Source organism: Vigna radiata, chromosome 5 (genome assembly GCF_000741045.1).
Source record: "Vigna radiata var. radiata cultivar VC1973A chromosome 5, Vradiata_ver6, whole genome shotgun sequence".
In the NCBI taxonomy this organism is placed as follows: domain Eukaryota; kingdom Viridiplantae; phylum Streptophyta; class Magnoliopsida; order Fabales; family Fabaceae; genus Vigna; species Vigna radiata.
The window spans coordinates 8,948,819-8,968,204 of record NC_028355.1 but is presented as its reverse complement, the minus strand read 5'-3'; the positions used below and the strand labels follow the sequence as shown (position 1 = coordinate 8,968,204).

Here is a 19,386-nt window from a genome sequence, read left to right as displayed (position 1 = left end):
ACTTATTCTGCAATGAACATAATCATATAACAGTTGATTAGTAATGTGCATGATTACTTACCTAGTAACAAATACTTTATCCACATTATTTAACCTTAGAAAACTACACGATGTTTCGAAATTTGAATTTAGGAACTACGCGTATTATTTAATAGGTTTAATACCGCTTTTGGTCCCTAGTTTGGAAGGGTTTGTTCAATATGGTCCTACCTTTTTTTTTTCATAACAATTGATCCCACCTTTTAAAAAAACTGTTCAATTGAGTCCTTTTTATTAATAGTAGTCCCATATTCAAGTTTAAATTGTTTATTATAGTCCTTATTGTATACGATAATGATATGATTTTTAACATAACATTATGTCAGGACTGTTAAAATAACATTTGGATAGGTGAATGTATGAAAGAACTTATTGACTTCGTAACTAGCATTGTTAGAAAATTGACGTGGAGTCAATTGAACAGTTTTTTCAAAAAGTGGGATCATTTGTTACTAAATAAATGTAGGACCATTGAACAAAACCTCCCAAACTAGGGACCAAAAGCGGTATTAAGCCTATTTAATATCCAACTTTGTACGATCACAAATGAAATTTAATTCTTTATTCAACTTATTCAAGAAATCATCTGTTGCTTAATCATGTCCACTTTCTCAAATGTCAACCCATTCTTCGACCTAACAACATAGTTTAAAATTAAGGAGAGATTAAAAATAAAAATGTGAAATAATTATAGAGAAAAACTTATTTAATTAATTTATTTATTTATCGCGAGCATAGTTAGTGGGAGGTATGAGGGAGAAACGCTAACAGCGGGGCATGAAAAAATAGCTGAAATAAACAGATGAAAAGAAGATCATGATGGGGGCATTTTCTGATTCATTACAATTAAGAAGAAAAAGAAGCCTAAACGACGACGTTTGGAATCCCCTCCGTAGGCAGAGACCGCGCTAGTGAGACCCCAAAGGGGAGGGAAACGGACCAGTGACCGGTTAATACCCATCGGATCCGAACATACCGACAACCCGGTCACTATCACCCCCTCCCCCCGAAACGATGTCGTTCCCTCACCACCGTCGAACCCAATCGGAGATGCATTTCCGGATCACCGACGACTTCGACCTCGAGGTCGATCTCTCTCCTCCGCATTTCCAAGATCCCACCCCGCCCAACCAATCCGGACCCAAACCCGAATCTCCGCCGCACGAGACCGCCTGCTCGGGTCACCGGAGAAGTAATTCCGCGGACACCTCTTCCTCCTCTCTGCTCGAAGGCATTGAGGCAAAGAAGGCCTTGTCCCCCGATAAGCTCGCCGAACTGTGGACCGTTGATCCAAAACGTGCCAAGAGGTTCCTTTCTCTCTTTCACATTGTCATGTCGTTGAGATTTCAATTCCCGGTTTCAATTGTCACTTTCTTGCGTTGTGACTGAAGGGGATGGGGCATGTGATGCAGGATTCTCGCTAACCGTCAATCCGCGGCGCGCTCCAAAGAGAGGAAAGCTTGTTACGTATCGGAGCTTGAAAGGAAATTTCAATCCCTTCAAACGGAAGCAACCACTCTCTCTGCTCAATTAAGTCTTTTCCAGGTTCCTCTTGCTCTTAAATTTTAAATCTGCATTGCTTCATTCATAAGTAACCACGTTGAATAAATCTTGTTACCTGGATTATGTCCAATTTAGTGTGTGCGTTTGTTTGGGGATACAGCTCAGTTAAAACACTTACTCGATACATTTCAATTCATATTTGCTATGGTTAAGTATAAAATTTTGTTTCGGAATGCACTGTGTGGTCACATCATCGTACTCATTAACATGCCGCGACATTACCTGAATTTTCTTTTTGGAACCTTATTGAAAAAACAATACACTTATCGGGCATATGAAATAAACTTTTAAGTATGTGTATGGAAAACATCTATCGAGAGATGTCAGAAAATTAGTCCTTCGTTTAAGGTACAGTTGACCAAAGATAAAATTTTATTTTGATAAGCTCAACCATGAAGCTTACTGAAATAAGTTAAAAGGAAACTATGATACTCTTAACTATTTTCATAAGCTCAGATAAGATTTCCACAAGTTCTTCAAAATGCCCCTTTAGTTTTTTCTAGTACTACATGTTCTTTTTGGTTGTCCTTGTGTTTTACAGCCAGAATTTATTGTATTTTAAGATATGAATGTGATTATGCGTAGAAGTAACTCTTACGTATTTTCATGAGAAGTGTTTTCATACACAGGCACTCGTATATCACACAGTCAACAAGTAATGCTTTAAATATTAGACCCCCTTACTTTAAAGTCGGGAGGGAAAGTCAATGCATATGATTACTGATAACTGTGTCATAAGAAATGTTAGTGACGCTCTCTCCCATGCACCCCGGTGAAATTCATGCGGGATCAATGAAATGTTGAAAAGTGTGCATTTAGCATTCTTCTTGTGTTATTTATTAGGAAAAACTTCCTTTAACAACTCTTTTTTTTGACAACAAAAGTTCTTTTAAAAACTATTTATTATTCCAGTATCCCACATTTAGTTGCATCCATGACACATAACTCACATTCGCATCTACACAGTAGTTAGCTAGTCACACCCAGTTCTATCGCTTCGTGCGGTAATTCATTGTCCCTGTGACATGATGATCAGGTGATGTGATAGGATTCCTTTCCTGTTGAATTTGCTTTATTTGCTCTGTTAAATTTTGAGTAGGCTGCTTTCTCAATGTCAGGCATGAATAGTAACTTACCCCATGTTTGGTGATTTTGTCTTCGCTTATTAATTTGCTTTTGTTTCCTTTATTGCACTTTGTTTCAAATTCATTAAATTCAATACATTTTAGGGTGGCTTTCATGTTATGCTACCTGAGACTAGTTCTTTCTTAAACATCTTTTTCAGAGAGATACAACTGGTCTGAGTTCTGAAAATACGGAGTTGAAGCTTAGGTTACAAGCCATGGAACAACAAGCTAAGTTGTGTGATGGTACGTTTCTTCCATAGAAAAGCTATCCCGTTTCCACTTGCTACTCGCTAGTTACACGTTTATATTTGAAATGTGTTACATATATCTTGGTTATCTTTGATATCCCACTATTGGTGTTTCTGTTATGTTAAACTTTCAGCTAATGTATTGTTATTTATAACTAATATTCACGACTTCAAACCCCCTGTCTCCAAAAATTGTAAAATGCACAGCTCTAAATGAAGCACTGAAGAAAGAAGTCGATAGGCTGCGGATTGCAACAGGAGAGATAGCGATGCCCGCTGATAACTATGGCTTGGGAATGCATCAGCTTACATATTCTCAAGGACCGTTCTTCTCACATCAATCACAACATGGGCAGAGTGCATTTCAGGCCACGCAAATGCCGCAGATGCATTCACTCTCATCTAATGTGGCTACTTCCAATGAGCCTCTGTTTGATCTAGACATTCCCTATGATATGTCCGAAATGTTGTCGAATGAATCTATCGGGCAGTTTCAGGGGCTGGACATAGGCAACGGGGTTTCTCAGGTTCTGATGCCAGATTATTCCTCCAATTTCTGTTAATAAAAATCAGCAATGCTTTTTGGTTCAAAATTGACTAACCAACATGTCACCAGCCTTTTTATTGGAGTGGTCATAGACTGGCTTGAGTGGGATCTAAAGGTATTAATTTATTTTCTATTTAATTATTTATTTTTTATTTATTATGTGTTTGGGTTAGTTTATCTTCAAAAAATAATCACCCTATTGTTTTTCAATTTTAGAATGAAAAACGTAATTGTTTTTCTAAAGTAAGTTAAAACAATAAATATCAGTATTAGGCTCAATTTATAGAGATCAAAATTCTGACCTTTTTTTTTTCAAGTTATATGGTTCATTCTAGTCTCTCTTTTTATTTTTTTTTACATTAATTTGTTTAAGGGAAAATTTGTATTTACTTGCACCTTCCCGACAACCAACTTCTGAGTGTGTGTAGACGATTTTGCGCTTAGCAGAGAGTAGGTTTTTTGTGAGAATTTTCATTTTCTACCATGTTGCAGAAAGAACCATTTGTCATAAATTTTAATTGGGAGTATTCATACATACGGATATGGTATGCCCTGGATGGACCATCTTGTTTATATTTTTGTGGAAACATGAGTTATTTGAATGTTTTGTTGGTTTACTCTACTGCCAATTTTAAAGAAGCTATTTGAATGAGCGCCTCAAGTGTCCACATAATTTTTGGTTTGGTATTGTGTTTGGCACGAAATAAATGGCAAGCACTGTTTTTTATTATCAAGGTGATGGTCCCTTTTATCCTTTATCTTCTCTGTTGTCTTCCTTCGTTTTTTCATTAAATTTTCCCCTTCTCAGCAATTTTTGTGTGGCACGTTTGCTGATAACTGCAGAAAGAGTTGTATACAGTTAAAATCATTAACATTCTCAAAATTGGACTGATAATAGAATCGAGGGAAATACTGATTGGTTCATTACTTTGATCTTAGTTGAACTATTGCAGTTAAAAATAAATATCCTAAAAGTAGCATAACATTATTAAGTAATGAAATGCGATAAAATGTCTGGTAAAATTTTAAATTAATTTAAAATGGTCAGGTTCTATAATTTGTATGCTAAAAAAGAAGTAAAAAATAAGTGGTTGAATAATTTGTAAATGAACTTCCGTATAGTAGACCTTTGTTTCTTGACTTTGGGTCTTTTATTGACTGCAAAATATTTTTAAATAAAAAAATTAGTGAATTAGAGCAATTAGTTTTCATCAGATTCAAAATCAACCTTTTTTTTTTATGGTTAAGTACATGGAACATCTTATTAGTTCATCAATTTTTCTGGTATAATGGTTGGCTGACCGGATTCAAGTATTCAATATATATATATATATATATATATATATATATATATATATATATATATGAAAAAAAACGTATCAAATGTTATTTTAGGCATTTTGGAATAGGGTCCCTCTAAGCTCCTTTTATAAAAGAAATTAGAAAAAAAAAAGTTGAAATTAACTTTTGTATCCATTAAATTAACTTATGCACAACTATTTCCATATATAAATATTTTTAGTTTATGAAAAACAAAATCATTTTTCATTTTTTTTTTTCAAATGGGAACTCGAATCAGATGGTCTTTATGACATACTTTATTAAAGGAACTGAATGGGTATATAAATACAAATAGTTTTTAAAACATATATTGAACTAAATGCTCTCTTTTACATAATGTTATTCTTTATTTTAGGATAATGGTTAATTGGCGCTGAGATATTCTCAATTTAGTCATTAAAATAATCTGATCGAGCTAACATTTGTTGAGTCCTTACATGTGTAAAAGTATGATGCGATCTCTGAATATGATCATTTTTGACAAAATTATATTAAAGTAGTGTTTTGAATTAAAAAAAATAAAATAAAAATCATCAAAAAAATTGAGTTTTGAATTGGTTGTATTAACAGGGATTCAGTCGAAGAAGATCGGAGATAAAATTGCTGGTGAGTTGATGGTTGACAGAGATGGCTTTAGACTATTAGTCTCCTTGCTAAAATTGCCATGGAATTTAAAATCTAAAGTAATAATATTTTTTATTTTAGTGATTTTCTTACAGTAATCAAATTTGCTCACCACCTTTTAATTCCTTATATTTAGATATTTTATTGTTTTACTATAGCAGTTTTACATTTTAAACTGATATAAAAACTTGAAAACACGTTATCTCTTTCACAGTTATTTTCTGTTTTTGATATTCTCTAATATTACATCTTGAAAATTTCTGCTATTGTTTTATAATTTTCTGTGTTAAGTTTTTATTTAACTTATTCAATAATCACTTTTGAGGTTTATCATTTTATTCTACCCTATTAGTTTCCTCGTTTAAATAGCCAGACAAAGAACATAGCAAAGTTTATACAATAATTTTTGTCACCTTCAGCCGAATTGCCATGTTATGCACGAAACATTACAATTAAGTTCACTAACGATAAACATCAAATGACAATTTAATTATTGTTATTTTAGGACATAAAATGGCATGGTCATAATAATATATAAGTTCAATCAATGGAGATTTAGTAAAATTTTGGTATGCCATTTTTTTTATCACATGGTCCAGAATCTCGAAAGAAACTGATAACTAATGTGTATGTGTGACTGAACTTCTGATGACTAAAAATTATTCTGATAATGTAGAGATAAAAAGAACCACTTCAGTGCTCCATTGTGATTTTTTAATGGTGGAAATTCCTATTTGATTTGAGACCATTTCTCTCCATTTTAGTAAAGTTAAAATAACACTGAAATCAATGTTAAAGACGAGACATTATTAAACACAAGTTATTAATTTTTCTGTGATAAACACAAGTTAGATGTTATTAATTTTTTCTGTTGAAAAAATTCTGGTGCTGCTAGCTGCACTTAATAACAGAAAAAGGTTTGTCTAATAATAAATCTGGTGTCATTTTCAGTGAGTTAACGACTATCTTGGATTGGCAATAAGAATTTCGTAGAAGTTGAGTAGCATTTCATCACATCCAATCAGCAAAATTAATGCATCTATTCTTTTTTACCTAACTTGAGCTTCATAACAACCACTATACCTAACAGATTGAGCTCTGGAGCTACGTGCAACTAATATGATCCAAAGCAGTTAACCCTACATCAGATTCTATCATCTAAGAAACCTTGTGCTGCATATAATTTCAATGGAGATACCTAACTTGCAATTTTGTAACCAAATAGTTTCACCTCTTATGGTTATGGATGGCCTACTTTGCTTCAGCCACCAGAACCAAAAATTAAATGCACATGGTGGGGTTTGGAACATGTTTTCAACATATATATGCAATTTGAACACACAGCAAACTAACCATTTGAAAGACTCTACATATCTTCCACATATGACCATTGCAGTTATTAGTTAATTACCACTGGAAAGAGACCCTTCAAAACCTTTGTTAGTGGATCAACTTCAATCCATTTTCTGTGTTTTTCATGTTGTCCAAGTGGAACTAGGGGACAGGCCTTGTGGAGGACACTTTCCTATGGCCTATAGACAAACATGTATGGATCTCATTTCTACTGTCAATTTTCTTTGCTTTCTAGAATTCACAAAACTTTCATATTATATTATTGTTATTATTTGCTGGAAATAATCCAAATACAAATCCAAGTCTCACATTAATTAAAAATGACAAAATTGAACTCCGTATAAAAAAAGACTTAAACTAAAAGTAGTATCAGTATGAATCTCTTTTATGGGTGGAGTTTAAATCACGTATATAGAACACACTGCTCTGTGAATAAACCCATCATTCTTATCATCCTTCTTTAGCTTTTTAGATAGACTCGGTTTTAAGACATGGTGGAATGTTGCATGGTCATAAATTCTCAAGCAAGGAACTTTATTGTTTTCCCTTTTGGTCTTTTGCTTTTTGGACACAAGTTTTTGCAGTCCTCTATCAAATGTTTTTCTTGGCATGCCCACTTGATGTTACCTTCTACTTTTTTGGTTTTGTGGCAAGGCCATTGATCTCATTGGCACCCAAAATCGGTGCACTCAAATGACATTGCCTCTTTTTCGCTTTTAATTTTTGGTTAATTGCTTTTACAATACATCTACGGAAACTACCCTGAAAGGACAATGATGAGAAAGGCTAAAAGGTAATAGAAAAACCTTCACGAATATGGCAGAAATATCAAAATCAGATCACGGGGGCCTCATTAATTCATCAAAACCATATATTATTTCATCTTTAGCAAGACAAATTAGCTGGCTTCATGAAAAGATGTTCCTATGATTTAAAAGGGACGTTTAATCGTGTCCTTAATTATAAAAGATTGTCACAATGGAACCTTAAGATTTGATATCTTACAGTTGCTGATCTAACTCGTCCTTTTGTTCTTGCTATCCATTTTACTTTTCCAAATACTTACTCTTCACTTCTTATTATGTTCCATATATCCAATGTTTATATTAGACAATGTACATCAGAAAAGCCTCGAACCAATCAATCTATAGTGAAGTAAAATAAAATCGAAGCACCATATCTCACTCTGATTCCAACTGACTGAGATTAAACATGTTCTTGGCGTATATTTTTCTGATGTGCACAACAAAAACATGTTCTTAAAGTTCATATTTTTCATAAATTTTTTCCACCCCATATAATAATCGAAGTAGCTTCCAGTTGTAAGCAAACTAAATATCAAAAATATATATAATCCGCGTCTCATATCATAATAATAATGCATACCAATCTGTAACTGATATAGCAAACCACTAGATGATTAATTCATTTGTTTATTTATATAAGTCATTATCCAAATTTCTTGTTATTGCTTTTCAGATTTCTTTCGTGGATATCCACAGAACAAAAACCACCGAATTTTAATTATTTCTTTCTTTTTTCCCAGAAAATGACAGTTGAATGAATTGGGCCGTAAAGAACGGGACGGGCATGTGGTGATAACGTGGTAGGGCCAAGATGAGATCTTCCCACTGCTTTTTTCCCACAACAACGTCAAAATTAACGTACAGAAAAGTAGCACCGTAAAATGGTGGTTGGAAGCATCGAAAAATTAACGTTATACAAAAAATTAACCTTCCTCATTATCTTTGTTTATACTTGAAGTCCTTTCATTAAATGCCTTGTAATAGTTTACTATATGTTTTTTCTTTGATTAAACGCAACCACGCTTCCTTTTGGCATATTCCAAATGGTGTACTAGGTTAACTGTGTCCCTGTAATCCTTATATCAGTTTAATTAACACCAAACACTAAGTTTTGTTATTCTTGATGTAGCCTTCTAACCTCAAAGATGGAATCTCTTCTAACCAAACTTGCTTTTTCATCTGAGCAAGCTCACATAGTTTTATCCCAACCATGCTTTAAGTTAGTAAAACTGATTTATCAGTGAGAAATTTATTGGAAAAAAAGATTGTGTGACTAGGGTATTTGCCTCCTGATATGGAATGTGATGCTAGTTATTCAAGGAAATTAAAATCTTCATAATAAGAAAAAATATCCCTTTAATAAGATTAGGAAAATGGTTGGGCAAAACTTTTGCTACACTTGATGTTGCAGAAACATGGTACACGACAAAATCTTTAGCTATACTTACCATTTAGACATAAATTTCCCACATTTCATTAAACTGTTAAAAATAAAACTACACATGTTACTAACTGAACTAAGGAAATGTTCTTCCATACTTAAGATGTTTCATCATTTTACAAAACCCACGATGGATTTTTTGTTAGAACAATTTTAAAAATATATTATAATGTTAAATATACTAACTTAATTGATGACTTAAGTGTATCATGGAAGGCTAGATGTAGACTCAGATGATAACTTATTAATGTATTCTGATATAATATAAATTTATCACTGAAGTGTGATAGAAAGACTGGGTTACTAAACTTTGATTCACTGTATAAATGGGATTAGTGTAACTTATTTTGATTCTGGTTAAATCATAGTACAGTTTTACTAAATTAGGGCATGACTTGTCATTGTGGCCGACGAATAAAATATAGGATTCTTTATAAGTATTAGTCATCTGAAGTGACTAATATATGACAGCATTGTAATTAAAAAAGTTAGGCAACAGAAAGAAAAGGACAGAAAATGTGTAGTTCTCATCTTTTTAGTCTTTTGTTATCATTGCAAAATTTAAGCACAATCGATTTTTCAAATCTTCTTAACTTGAGCATGCCACACGTGTAATCAAAATACTTGAGTTCTTGCTTTTGGTGAAATGCTACAGTTTCATGTCGGTTATTTGCTAAGATCCTCTCCAATATTATATCCTTCTGCATACAACTTTCTTAAAAACTTGTTTGTCTTTTTCATGTGTATTAAGTTAAGACAGAACACAAGCCTAACTTAGAAAGGGCAAGTATCTCTCTACAGAAGAAAAGATGGGGTTATATGGCAACCTTCACAAAACAAAATTGGTGTTCCGTAGACAAGTTAGTTACCACCACTTATTTAGAACCCTATCAGTAATTTTTATTTGTTTCTGTCTGTGCTAAAGCAAAATTTGTTTTTCCTGTAATAAAAACAAAGTTGGACACAAAAAACATAAAACCATCATTCTCCTTGTATAGTAATGTTTAGTCTTTTTTCACTATCCTTTCTTTCTATACAATTACATTACATCAAACACTGAATAGTAGCACCTATAATTATATGAACCTTGATTTAATACCTTAGAGTACCAAACCTCTTGCATTAGATGAACCCCATTGTTAAATAAAGTAAGAATGGTGCCTTGAATGCTAAGTATGAGAAGTGAAAAAGGTATTATAGCAGTGGCAGTGTAGGGTATCCTAACAGAAGTCATTAATTCTACTCGGTTTGGTGCGGCTCTCAGCAGCAGCACACCATGTTGGACGTATCTGAAAGGGTAGATGACCCAAAAATGGTGGCCCTTTTCTGCCATAGGCCGTGATTCAAGGGAAACATTAAGAAGAGAATACCACACTTTCATACGTAACGACCACATGAAATATATATAACATAAAATTACAAGAGAACAGTTGAGAAATGCATGTGCCAAGTGGGTCCATAGATTAAGAAGTTGGTAGTGTAACCGAAACATTTGCATGTGCGCCTTGATTCTTGTTCAACGTTGTTTTTTTTTTTTTGCTTTGGCTCTCTCTTTAGACCTCACAAAGGCTATGTTGTCTCATTCGGACATGGACCCCACTTCTCAATCTTCCTTCCTCTCAACCTTTTCCTATATAAAGCAAACCAGACTTAGCTAACCATTAAGCAGCAAGAAGAAAACTTCTCCTATCTTAAATCCTCTGTACCGCATAATGGCCATTGCAGCAACCTCTACCATCTCTCTTCTCTTCTTTCTTCTTAATCTATTCCTCCAAGGCACTTTTGGCGACTATGGAGGTGGATGGCAAGGTGGTCATGCCACATTCTACGGTGGGGGAGATGCCTCAGGCACAATGGGTAGGTTCAAAGTGTTTGCTTTGGTTTTAGTCTCAGCATTACTAAATTTTGCTTATTCTAGTGTTTATGTGACAGCATGAAAACTAAACTCAGTTTCAAAAAATGTCTTGCATTTTGGCACATATGAGGAGTTAAAAAGAAAAAACATAAATTTTGTGGTATTGTTGTACTCGCACACACACTCACACGTACATTCACACTATTATTATAAGTAAAAGATATTTTCACTTATGATATGTGTGGTTATTCATGAATTTGTTTTTTCACAGGAGGGGCTTGTGGTTATGGCAATTTGTACAGCCAAGGTTATGGTACTAACACTGCAGCACTCAGCACTGCTCTATTCAACAATGGCTTGAGTTGTGGGTCTTGCTATGAGATGAAATGTGACAGTGACCCCAGATGGTGCCTCCCCGGTAGCATAATAGTCACTGCCACAAACTTTTGCCCTCCTAACTTTGCATTGGCTAATAACAATGGTGGCTGGTGCAACCCTCCTTTGCAACACTTCGATCTTGCTGAGCCTGCTTTCTTACAAATTGCTCAATACAAAGCTGGAATTGTCCCTGTTTCCTTCAGAAGGTAAATAAAAAATAACAAACACTTTTAAGTATTCTTATGCTTTTTAAGTATTCTTATGCTTTGACTCAGAGGAACCTAACTCCTCAAAGGTGAAATAAGTATTGCCAGTCTGTCCATAAGAATCAACCATTTATACAAACACATAGCAAGTGTACGCGCATGTGACATCATCAGTTGATCTTTGAAGTAAAAATTGCTGAGTTTAAAAGAGTTGCATCCAACCTGGAACATACATTGACAGAGTTTTTGTTTTTGGATTGAAACAGAGTATCCTGTGTGAAGAAAGGAGGAATCAGGTTCACCATCAATGGCCACTCATACTTCAACTTGGTTCTGATAACAAATGTTGGTGGAGCCGGTGATGTTCATTCTGTGTCCATAAAGGGGTCTAAGACTGGTTGGCAAACCATGTCTAGAAACTGGGGGCAGAATTGGCAAAGCAACTCTTACTTAAATGGTCAAAGCCTCTCTTTTCAAGTGACTGCAAGTGATGGTAGAACTCTCACCAGCAACAACATTGTGCCTGCTAACTGGCAATTTGGTCAAACATTTGAAGGGCAACAGTTTTAGGAACCTTAAAAAGTTCACAATTTGTGTGTAATATATGATGTGATTTTTCATTGTTGGTTTGGTTTGTTATAGTTGGAAAGGGAGGGGAAGAGAAAAAGAAAAAGGTAGATTAGGAGGAGTTGTGGCCAACATGGCCCCTAATGCTGTGGTGGCTATATGGCACCCGCTAGGACTAATATAATATAAAGTCTTCTATTTTCAGAGACATCTTATTGATCAACACCTTTTGATGAAGTAAAAGGTGGTTATGATCTCAATTACTTTCTATATCTCATCCCCACTATGGTAGAAAACCAATCTGGGGCCAATTAATATCAATTTGATCATGCTTTTTTCTTGCAAGTCTTTTCCAACTTTTGCATCTTCTGTGACTAAATTATCATTAAATCCTGAATATAACACAGAAAATTGCACTGTGTCACATGTGAAAAACTAAACAACATAAATCTATATTTTAATATTGAATTAGGTTGGTGGGTCTGTCTATACAAAGGCTACATACCAAGAAGTATATGATTCTTAAAATGAGGAATTTGGAGAAGTAGAATAATTTGTTGTTGCATTTGGTTGACTTGAACCATCAAAAGCAATAGCAACTATAAATAATAGAAATGCAACTTTTTTCCCATCCAAAAAGGTAAAGAATTGGGCAATATTAAAAAGCTTCTCAATTTAAACACTTTAAGAGCTGAAAGACAACACAATCTCTCAGTCTCAACACGAAGAGAATATGTAGTATAGTATCAAACAGAGTTGAAGGTTATGCACAGCCTCAAATACTTTGATACAACAACCTCAACTAATTTACAATAAATGTGAAAATCATCTAACATGAAGGAAGACCTATGTAAATTTGTAAATGTAGTCAAATAAATTGAAAATAAAAAAAAAATGTGAAATGATTCTGGAAAGGTCCATTCTATTATTGCTTGATTTTAACTATTTTGACTACCTCTTTACTTCATCAATTTGTTGTGCCAATTTAACTTGTTTTAACAATGATAAATCAATGATAAAAACAATTTAATTAAAATATATTAATATTTAATAATATGCAGCTTCTTGGTATTTATATGTAATTACATATTATAGATGGCATGTGGGATAATATTATTAAAATCTATAATAACTCCTTCGAAAAAGTCGTGTCTAAAATAATTTTTAATTGATTCTCAGTGTAAACAAAAATGCAGGGAGCTCGCAAAAATTAAAACTTATCGAAAATCGTGTGTGAAGTAAATATAAAATAATGAATAGTGGCTGAAGCCAGTTTAGAACATAGTAATAAATATATGATCAATATTTGTAATGTACAGACTTTTTTATCCTACCATTCTTTGTAACATCCTATATAGTATACAACTATTAAAATAAATATTATATATATATATATATATATATATATATATATATATATTATATAATGATAAAACAAGAACTATAGATTTGTGATAAAAAAAATTCTTCACCTAGAGAACAAAAGAAACTATTTATATTGCTGCTTCATTTCCAATCTCACGCGCTGAGACAATTGAAAAGACTGTATCCCTAAGCTCACACCATTAAGGTGATCATCGCGAAGAGAAAACATATGTAAACATAGACAACACAAAAAGCAAGGGTAAGTTAGATTACAACAATTAATTATATATTAACACAAGTTAACATTCACACAAGAACTCATAGAACAACAAATCAAACAAACACATTATGCATGACATTCCCTTTGACTTGACTATCCAGATTAGTATGAATATCGAGTTATGGTAGTTCGTGCACTGGTTGTGGTAAAACAGCTGGCCTACCCCAAGCTACCACACAAGGTTAGTCCATTATCACTCGCCTTAGGCCAAGGTAAAACTCCTAGACTAGGAGCTCCTGTTATTCTCACGACATGCCTCACCCTTCTCTACTTGAAAATGGGTGACCATTAGAATGTTAGAATGAACTCCAAGACTGAACTTCCCATATTCATACTTACAACACTTGAAACCACCACTGAGAAGTTCCTTCTTGGAACTCTCTTCCATACCTTTGAAACCATTGAGATCACTTCACATTCACATAGTACACCAATACATGAGACTACCGGTTATACATTACAGAAATAGAAACACTCATACAAGTCATTAGAAATCACACAATAACACAATTTCTTTGTGGCATATTGATATTCATATTTAGATAAGGAAAACAACTCTGAAACTCTCACCAACAGCTTCGAAAGGGTCCAAAACCCCCCAAAATAACCTTAAGAACGTCAAAAACCGATAATCGTAACCCCAAATTTGAGATCCCAAAAACTGAAAAAAAAAAAAAAAAACAAAACAAAATCTGCTGAGTTGCGTCCAGCGCTCCACCAAGTTCTAAAATTCACTATTTTGATTTTGGTGACTTTCTATACAAGTTTAAATGATTCTTAAACACTCTTAGCCACTAAGAAACATTTAAAAACATACCTCTAACCTGAAATTGACCTATGAAAACCCAATTTCACTCCTATAAACTACCCAATTTCACTCCTATAAGCTACCCAATTTCATTTATATCCTTTTAAACCCTCAAACCAGTTTACAACCTGCAAAAAAAAAAAGTCCAATTGCACTTGCTAGGACACTCCAAAACCACAGAATATTCCAAATTGTCCTACTTCTCATTTTTACCCCCTTAGAACCCCTAAAATTAGTTAAAAACTCAACCTATGAAGCCATTTTCCATTTTAGAACAGATGTTACAAGTTTAAGCACCTAAACAAGTTCTAATAGATGTGATAACATACCTCTAACCTTCCAAAATAGTGCAAACCATTTACCTCGCCATTTCACTACTCAACACCCTCTTTTTACGCCAAAAACACTTGAAAACAACCCCTATAAACTACCCTTTTCATTTCATACAGTTTTTAACCATATAACCCTTCTAAGAAGTTCTAAATAACCTCATGACAATGCTAGACCAATTGCCATCTCACTCAAATACCAAATTCTCAAATTCACTCACCAAAACCTCTATTTTAAGCTTGAAACTAAAGTAACTTGACCAGTATTTCACACAACCACTTGAATTCAGTTTAAAACATTTAAACATCATCATCATACTCAATTATAACAATATTAATCATCACAATCACACTATATCACTTATATTCAACGTCATACTATCAAAATCACCAATCAAACATACATTTTATACACCCAATCATACCAATTTTCTCAAAATCATTTATAACTCATAGAGAAAACAAATTTATAATATAAACACAACTAAGACAAGTTCTAGCTTCCTTTACCTTACAAGAAACAACCTCAATCCACAGAAATGTCCCACCGGTTTCTTGAAATGCAAGAAATTCCTAAACGGACCTACGAGGCACTAAATTGAAACGGACAGAGTTCTTAGAACTCTAACTTCACCAAGAAAAAGAAAAGAGAACTGAATGATACATGCATAACAATTTTGTGCATGATCATTTACTGAAGTAAAGAAGACAAAAAAACGAGTAAAAACTTACTTGCTCTAAAATAGAAATTGATCGGTTAAATTTGTAGATCTTGATGTCGTGATCCTTTAGACACCTCCTGATTGTTAAAGAGATGACTCGGGAGTTAGAACTCTTAGAGAAGGTAAAGAACTCTAAAAAGTGATTTCTACATAGATGTTACGTTTTAAAATAATGAAACACGTTTATAACAAAAGTATATATAATAAAATCATTTAACATTAAAATAATCGAATCTCACTATTTTTAGACTACCACTACTTTTAAAATATCATTTTTATCACGTTTTACACATTTTATTATAAATTAAAGTATGATAAAATTGATTCACTTTCAATAATAGCACTTTTAAGGTATATATGAAACAATTTCTTGTTCAGAAAGTAATACATTATATATATTATTTATTACTAGCGTAGACAACTAGTATGTATATTTTTTAAATACTTATAATATTATATTAATAGTTAATGATATTATAATGTTCTTAAGTTAATATATGAAATAAATTTATATTTATTAAGTTATATTTATCCATAACTTATATATTGTTATAATAATTATTTAAATTTTAAAAATAGTAATTAGAAAAATAAAAAATATGTATATAGTTAAAAATATAATTATAGATAAAATAAATTTTAGATATTAAAGTAAATAGAAATACAAATAATATTGTATAAATAAACTTTTTATAATGAGTAATTATTTAAAAGTAGTATAATGATAGTATAAATAATCCTTTTATAATAAATAACTATTTAAATTCAAAAAAGAAATAAATTTAAAAATATTTTTTTATTATGAATAATTATTTAAATTTATAATATATAATATTATTATTAGTTATGATGGAGGTGGTGGTAGCATCTAAATGGCTGTGCTTCATTTTTTAAGGCGAGGAAGTGTTGGAGAACATGGCATGTGCATGAGACCTTCAAGGTCAAAATTTGATACGTTTAAAAGTTTAGTGATACGTTGGAATGAAGTCCTGCTTTTAAATCAAAACTAAGTAAAAAATAACGATTTGTCATTACTACCAATCATTATAAGATTTTAATTTCATTTCTAAGATAAAGTTTTAAATTGCTTAATTAGCTCTCATTTTGACCCTCTCAGAACATCCTTCTGCTTTCATAGTTGGTGAGTCCACACCAAAATCTTCTTTTCAGACCATCATATTATACATTACTTTTCTAAGGCATGTTGCGTATTACATTTGTTAACAATTTAAATTTTTAAACTTCTGCATTACTTATTTTAATTAAGAAAAAATTGCAAATTTCAATATTGTATTGATTTTGCAGAATTGAAGAGACTTTGTGAAAAATAATTACTATACATAAGTAACATTAAAATATTTGTTAAAATTCAAAGAAATGTATAACATGGTTTTGTCTAAAATAATTTCAAATATTTAATCTAATTTTTTCCTAATTGATAATTTAAAAATTAATTTACCTCTTAACAATTATAAATTATATATTTTGTGGTAAACAAACAAAACAATACATAAATCGTCACGTGAAATAACTCAAAATCGTACATTATTATTTTAACAAAATTGTACTTGAATTTAACCTCCATATTCTCTTTTCCTTAATCATATAAAGATATAACATAGTTATTAATCATCATCACATGAATAGTATATTTACATTCAATACCATTTTGAAATTCGTATGGTGTAATTGGTAAAATTTAGAAACTTTATTAGAAATTTGAGAAACTAAAAGTTTCATAAAAAAATCACAACTAAAATTTTAATAATAAAATTCCCAAAAATTACATAAATTCAATGATAAAATGTCATTAGATACATAAATTCAATGATAAAATGTCATTAGATACATAAATTCAATGATAACATGTCATAGGTAGTTAGAAATTAGGTTTAATCATTCAGGAGGTCTCTATTTTCGAATAGAATCTCAATTTCGTCTTGTTCTTTTTTGGTTTCTTAATTGAATCATATTTTTTGTGAAAATTGCAACAATTGAATCCTTGCCCTTAAATTGGATCCAACGACATTAGTCTATGATTGACATGGCACACTGGACTGACTTTTTAATTGACATGGATATTTGTATTTTTTAAAAAACAAAGAAATAAATAACACATCACCCATCTCTTTTAACACACCACCACCTTCTTCAACTCAATGGATCCCAAACCATACGCCTACACCTACTCCCTCGAAGAATCCTCCCCCGCTTTCACCAAATGTGCTTCTTAAACATAATTTGTCGCCAATGGATCCTTGAAGGTATTGATGCTACAGTTAATGTTACACCACCATCTTCTTTGTCTGGCACAGTTAATTCTACACCACCATTGCTATTCGAATATGCTACAGTTAATGTTGCACTACCATCTTCTTTGTTAGGCACAACCAAGGGATCCTCAGAAAAAAAATGTATAAATTCTACCATTAATAGAGCTTTGACTGTGACAACATTAATTAAATGCAATTAATTAATCTTAATAAATAAATTGTATAACCTTTATAAATTGTATAATGCAAAGCTTGAAAATAGAAACGCAAAGCTTGAAGTGAGTAAGATGCAGAGTGAAGAAAAGATAGAAAGGTTTGGGTTTTATCATCCCTACAAGAAAAACACACCATTTTAGTTCTACCTGATTGCTTCTCTTTCTCAATCTTAAGGTAGACCTATTTCTTCTTTATTCGTCAACGATTCACCTTTTCTTAGATTACCAACACGAACATTTGGGTCAGATCTGATTTAGCACAATTTTATGCTTTCGCTTTAAAATCACGATGAAAACTCGGCTTACAGTGTTTGTTCATCCTTTCACTGAGTTCACTTCCCAGCTCATCATCAGTTTCATCATTTTGGCATTCCTCCCAAAAATCATAAAGACTCCTTTGCCTGCTTCGCTGGGTAGGAACAATGCTTTTTCCATCTAGCAGTTTAATCTCATACACAAAAAAGAACCATAACATCAATCATAAAATAAAGTCAGAAAATAAAATCATGGATTGCTGCACAAAGTCGTTCATAGGGGTCGGATTTGGGGTTGTGTCATTCGATCCAAAGATTTGCTCGCGGATGGCTTGGAACAAGTGGTCAGGGTCGACGTCGATGACGAGGGCGTCGTCAGAGACGATGACGACAGGGGAGGCGGCGTCCTCAACAGAGAGAGGGTCTGATTCAGTGTCGGTGATTCGTCGATGTCGGGGCGAGGGTTCATGGCTATCTCATAGTGATCTGATGTTCCCTGTAATTAAGGCATGCAATTTGGGTTCTAGCTTGAAATCTTTGTGAAGAAATCCTTGTAATGGAATTGAACGTTTTAGTTCTTGAAGGTGGGAAAGATAAGTGTTGGGGTCCAACAATGTTAATCTTTGATGGAGGTGATGAAAGATCCCATGGCGACGGCTGGTGCTCCGATGATGTTAGGGTCTTTGGAGGTGGAAGATGATGATGTGTCAAGGGTACGTGGTTCAATTGAATGTTTAATAAAAAAATAAATTCCATATCAGCAAGTCATGTCACCATATATTAACGCTGTTGGACTCAATTTAACGGCAAGAGTTCAATTGTTATAACTTTTGTAAAAATAAGACCTAATTGTGAAACCGAAAAAAAAAAAACAGAACAAAATTGAGATTATGCTCGAAAATAGTGACATCGTAAATGATTAAACCTATGCATGCTTTTGAAATTGAAATTTTAGTTGAATGACACTTTTTGAAAATGTAGCAGATTAGTGGTAGAATACCAAACTGGGCCACTTTAATTATAAAAAATAATGTGTAAACCCTAA

The 19,386-nt window shown here is 32.8% G+C and overlaps 2 protein-coding genes across 3 annotated transcripts; both read left to right on the top strand.

Moving 5' to 3' along the window:
• Positions 1-785: 785 nt before the first annotated feature.
• On the top strand, positions 786-5,678 carry LOC106761176 (bZIP transcription factor 18). Of its 2 annotated transcripts, XR_001375670.2 has the most exons (5): positions 786-1,346; positions 1,452-1,584; positions 2,888-2,972; positions 3,185-3,639; positions 5,436-5,678. XR_001375670.2 is itself a non-coding variant. In XM_014644694.2 (4 exons), the coding sequence occupies exons 1-4, from the start codon at positions 1,054-1,056 to the stop codon at positions 3,538-3,540; spliced, it is 867 nt and encodes a 288-aa protein (XP_014500180.1). In that variant the 5' UTR covers positions 786-1,053; the 3' UTR covers positions 3,541-4,176. The 2 variants fall into 2 exon arrangements, 1 of the variants encoding a protein (XP_014500180.1); XM_014644694.2 differs by lacking the exon at positions 5,436-5,678 and having other exon boundaries at positions 3,185-4,176.
• A 5,061-nt stretch (positions 5,679-10,739) lies between these two features.
• Positions 10,740-12,440, top strand: LOC106762507 (expansin-A8). The gene is made up of 3 exons (XM_014646468.2): positions 10,740-10,946; positions 11,216-11,528; positions 11,795-12,440. The coding sequence occupies exons 1-3, from the start codon at positions 10,802-10,804 to the stop codon at positions 12,096-12,098; spliced, it is 762 nt and encodes a 253-aa protein (XP_014501954.1). The 5' UTR covers positions 10,740-10,801; the 3' UTR covers positions 12,099-12,440.
• The last annotated feature ends 6,946 nt before the right edge of the window (positions 12,441-19,386 follow it).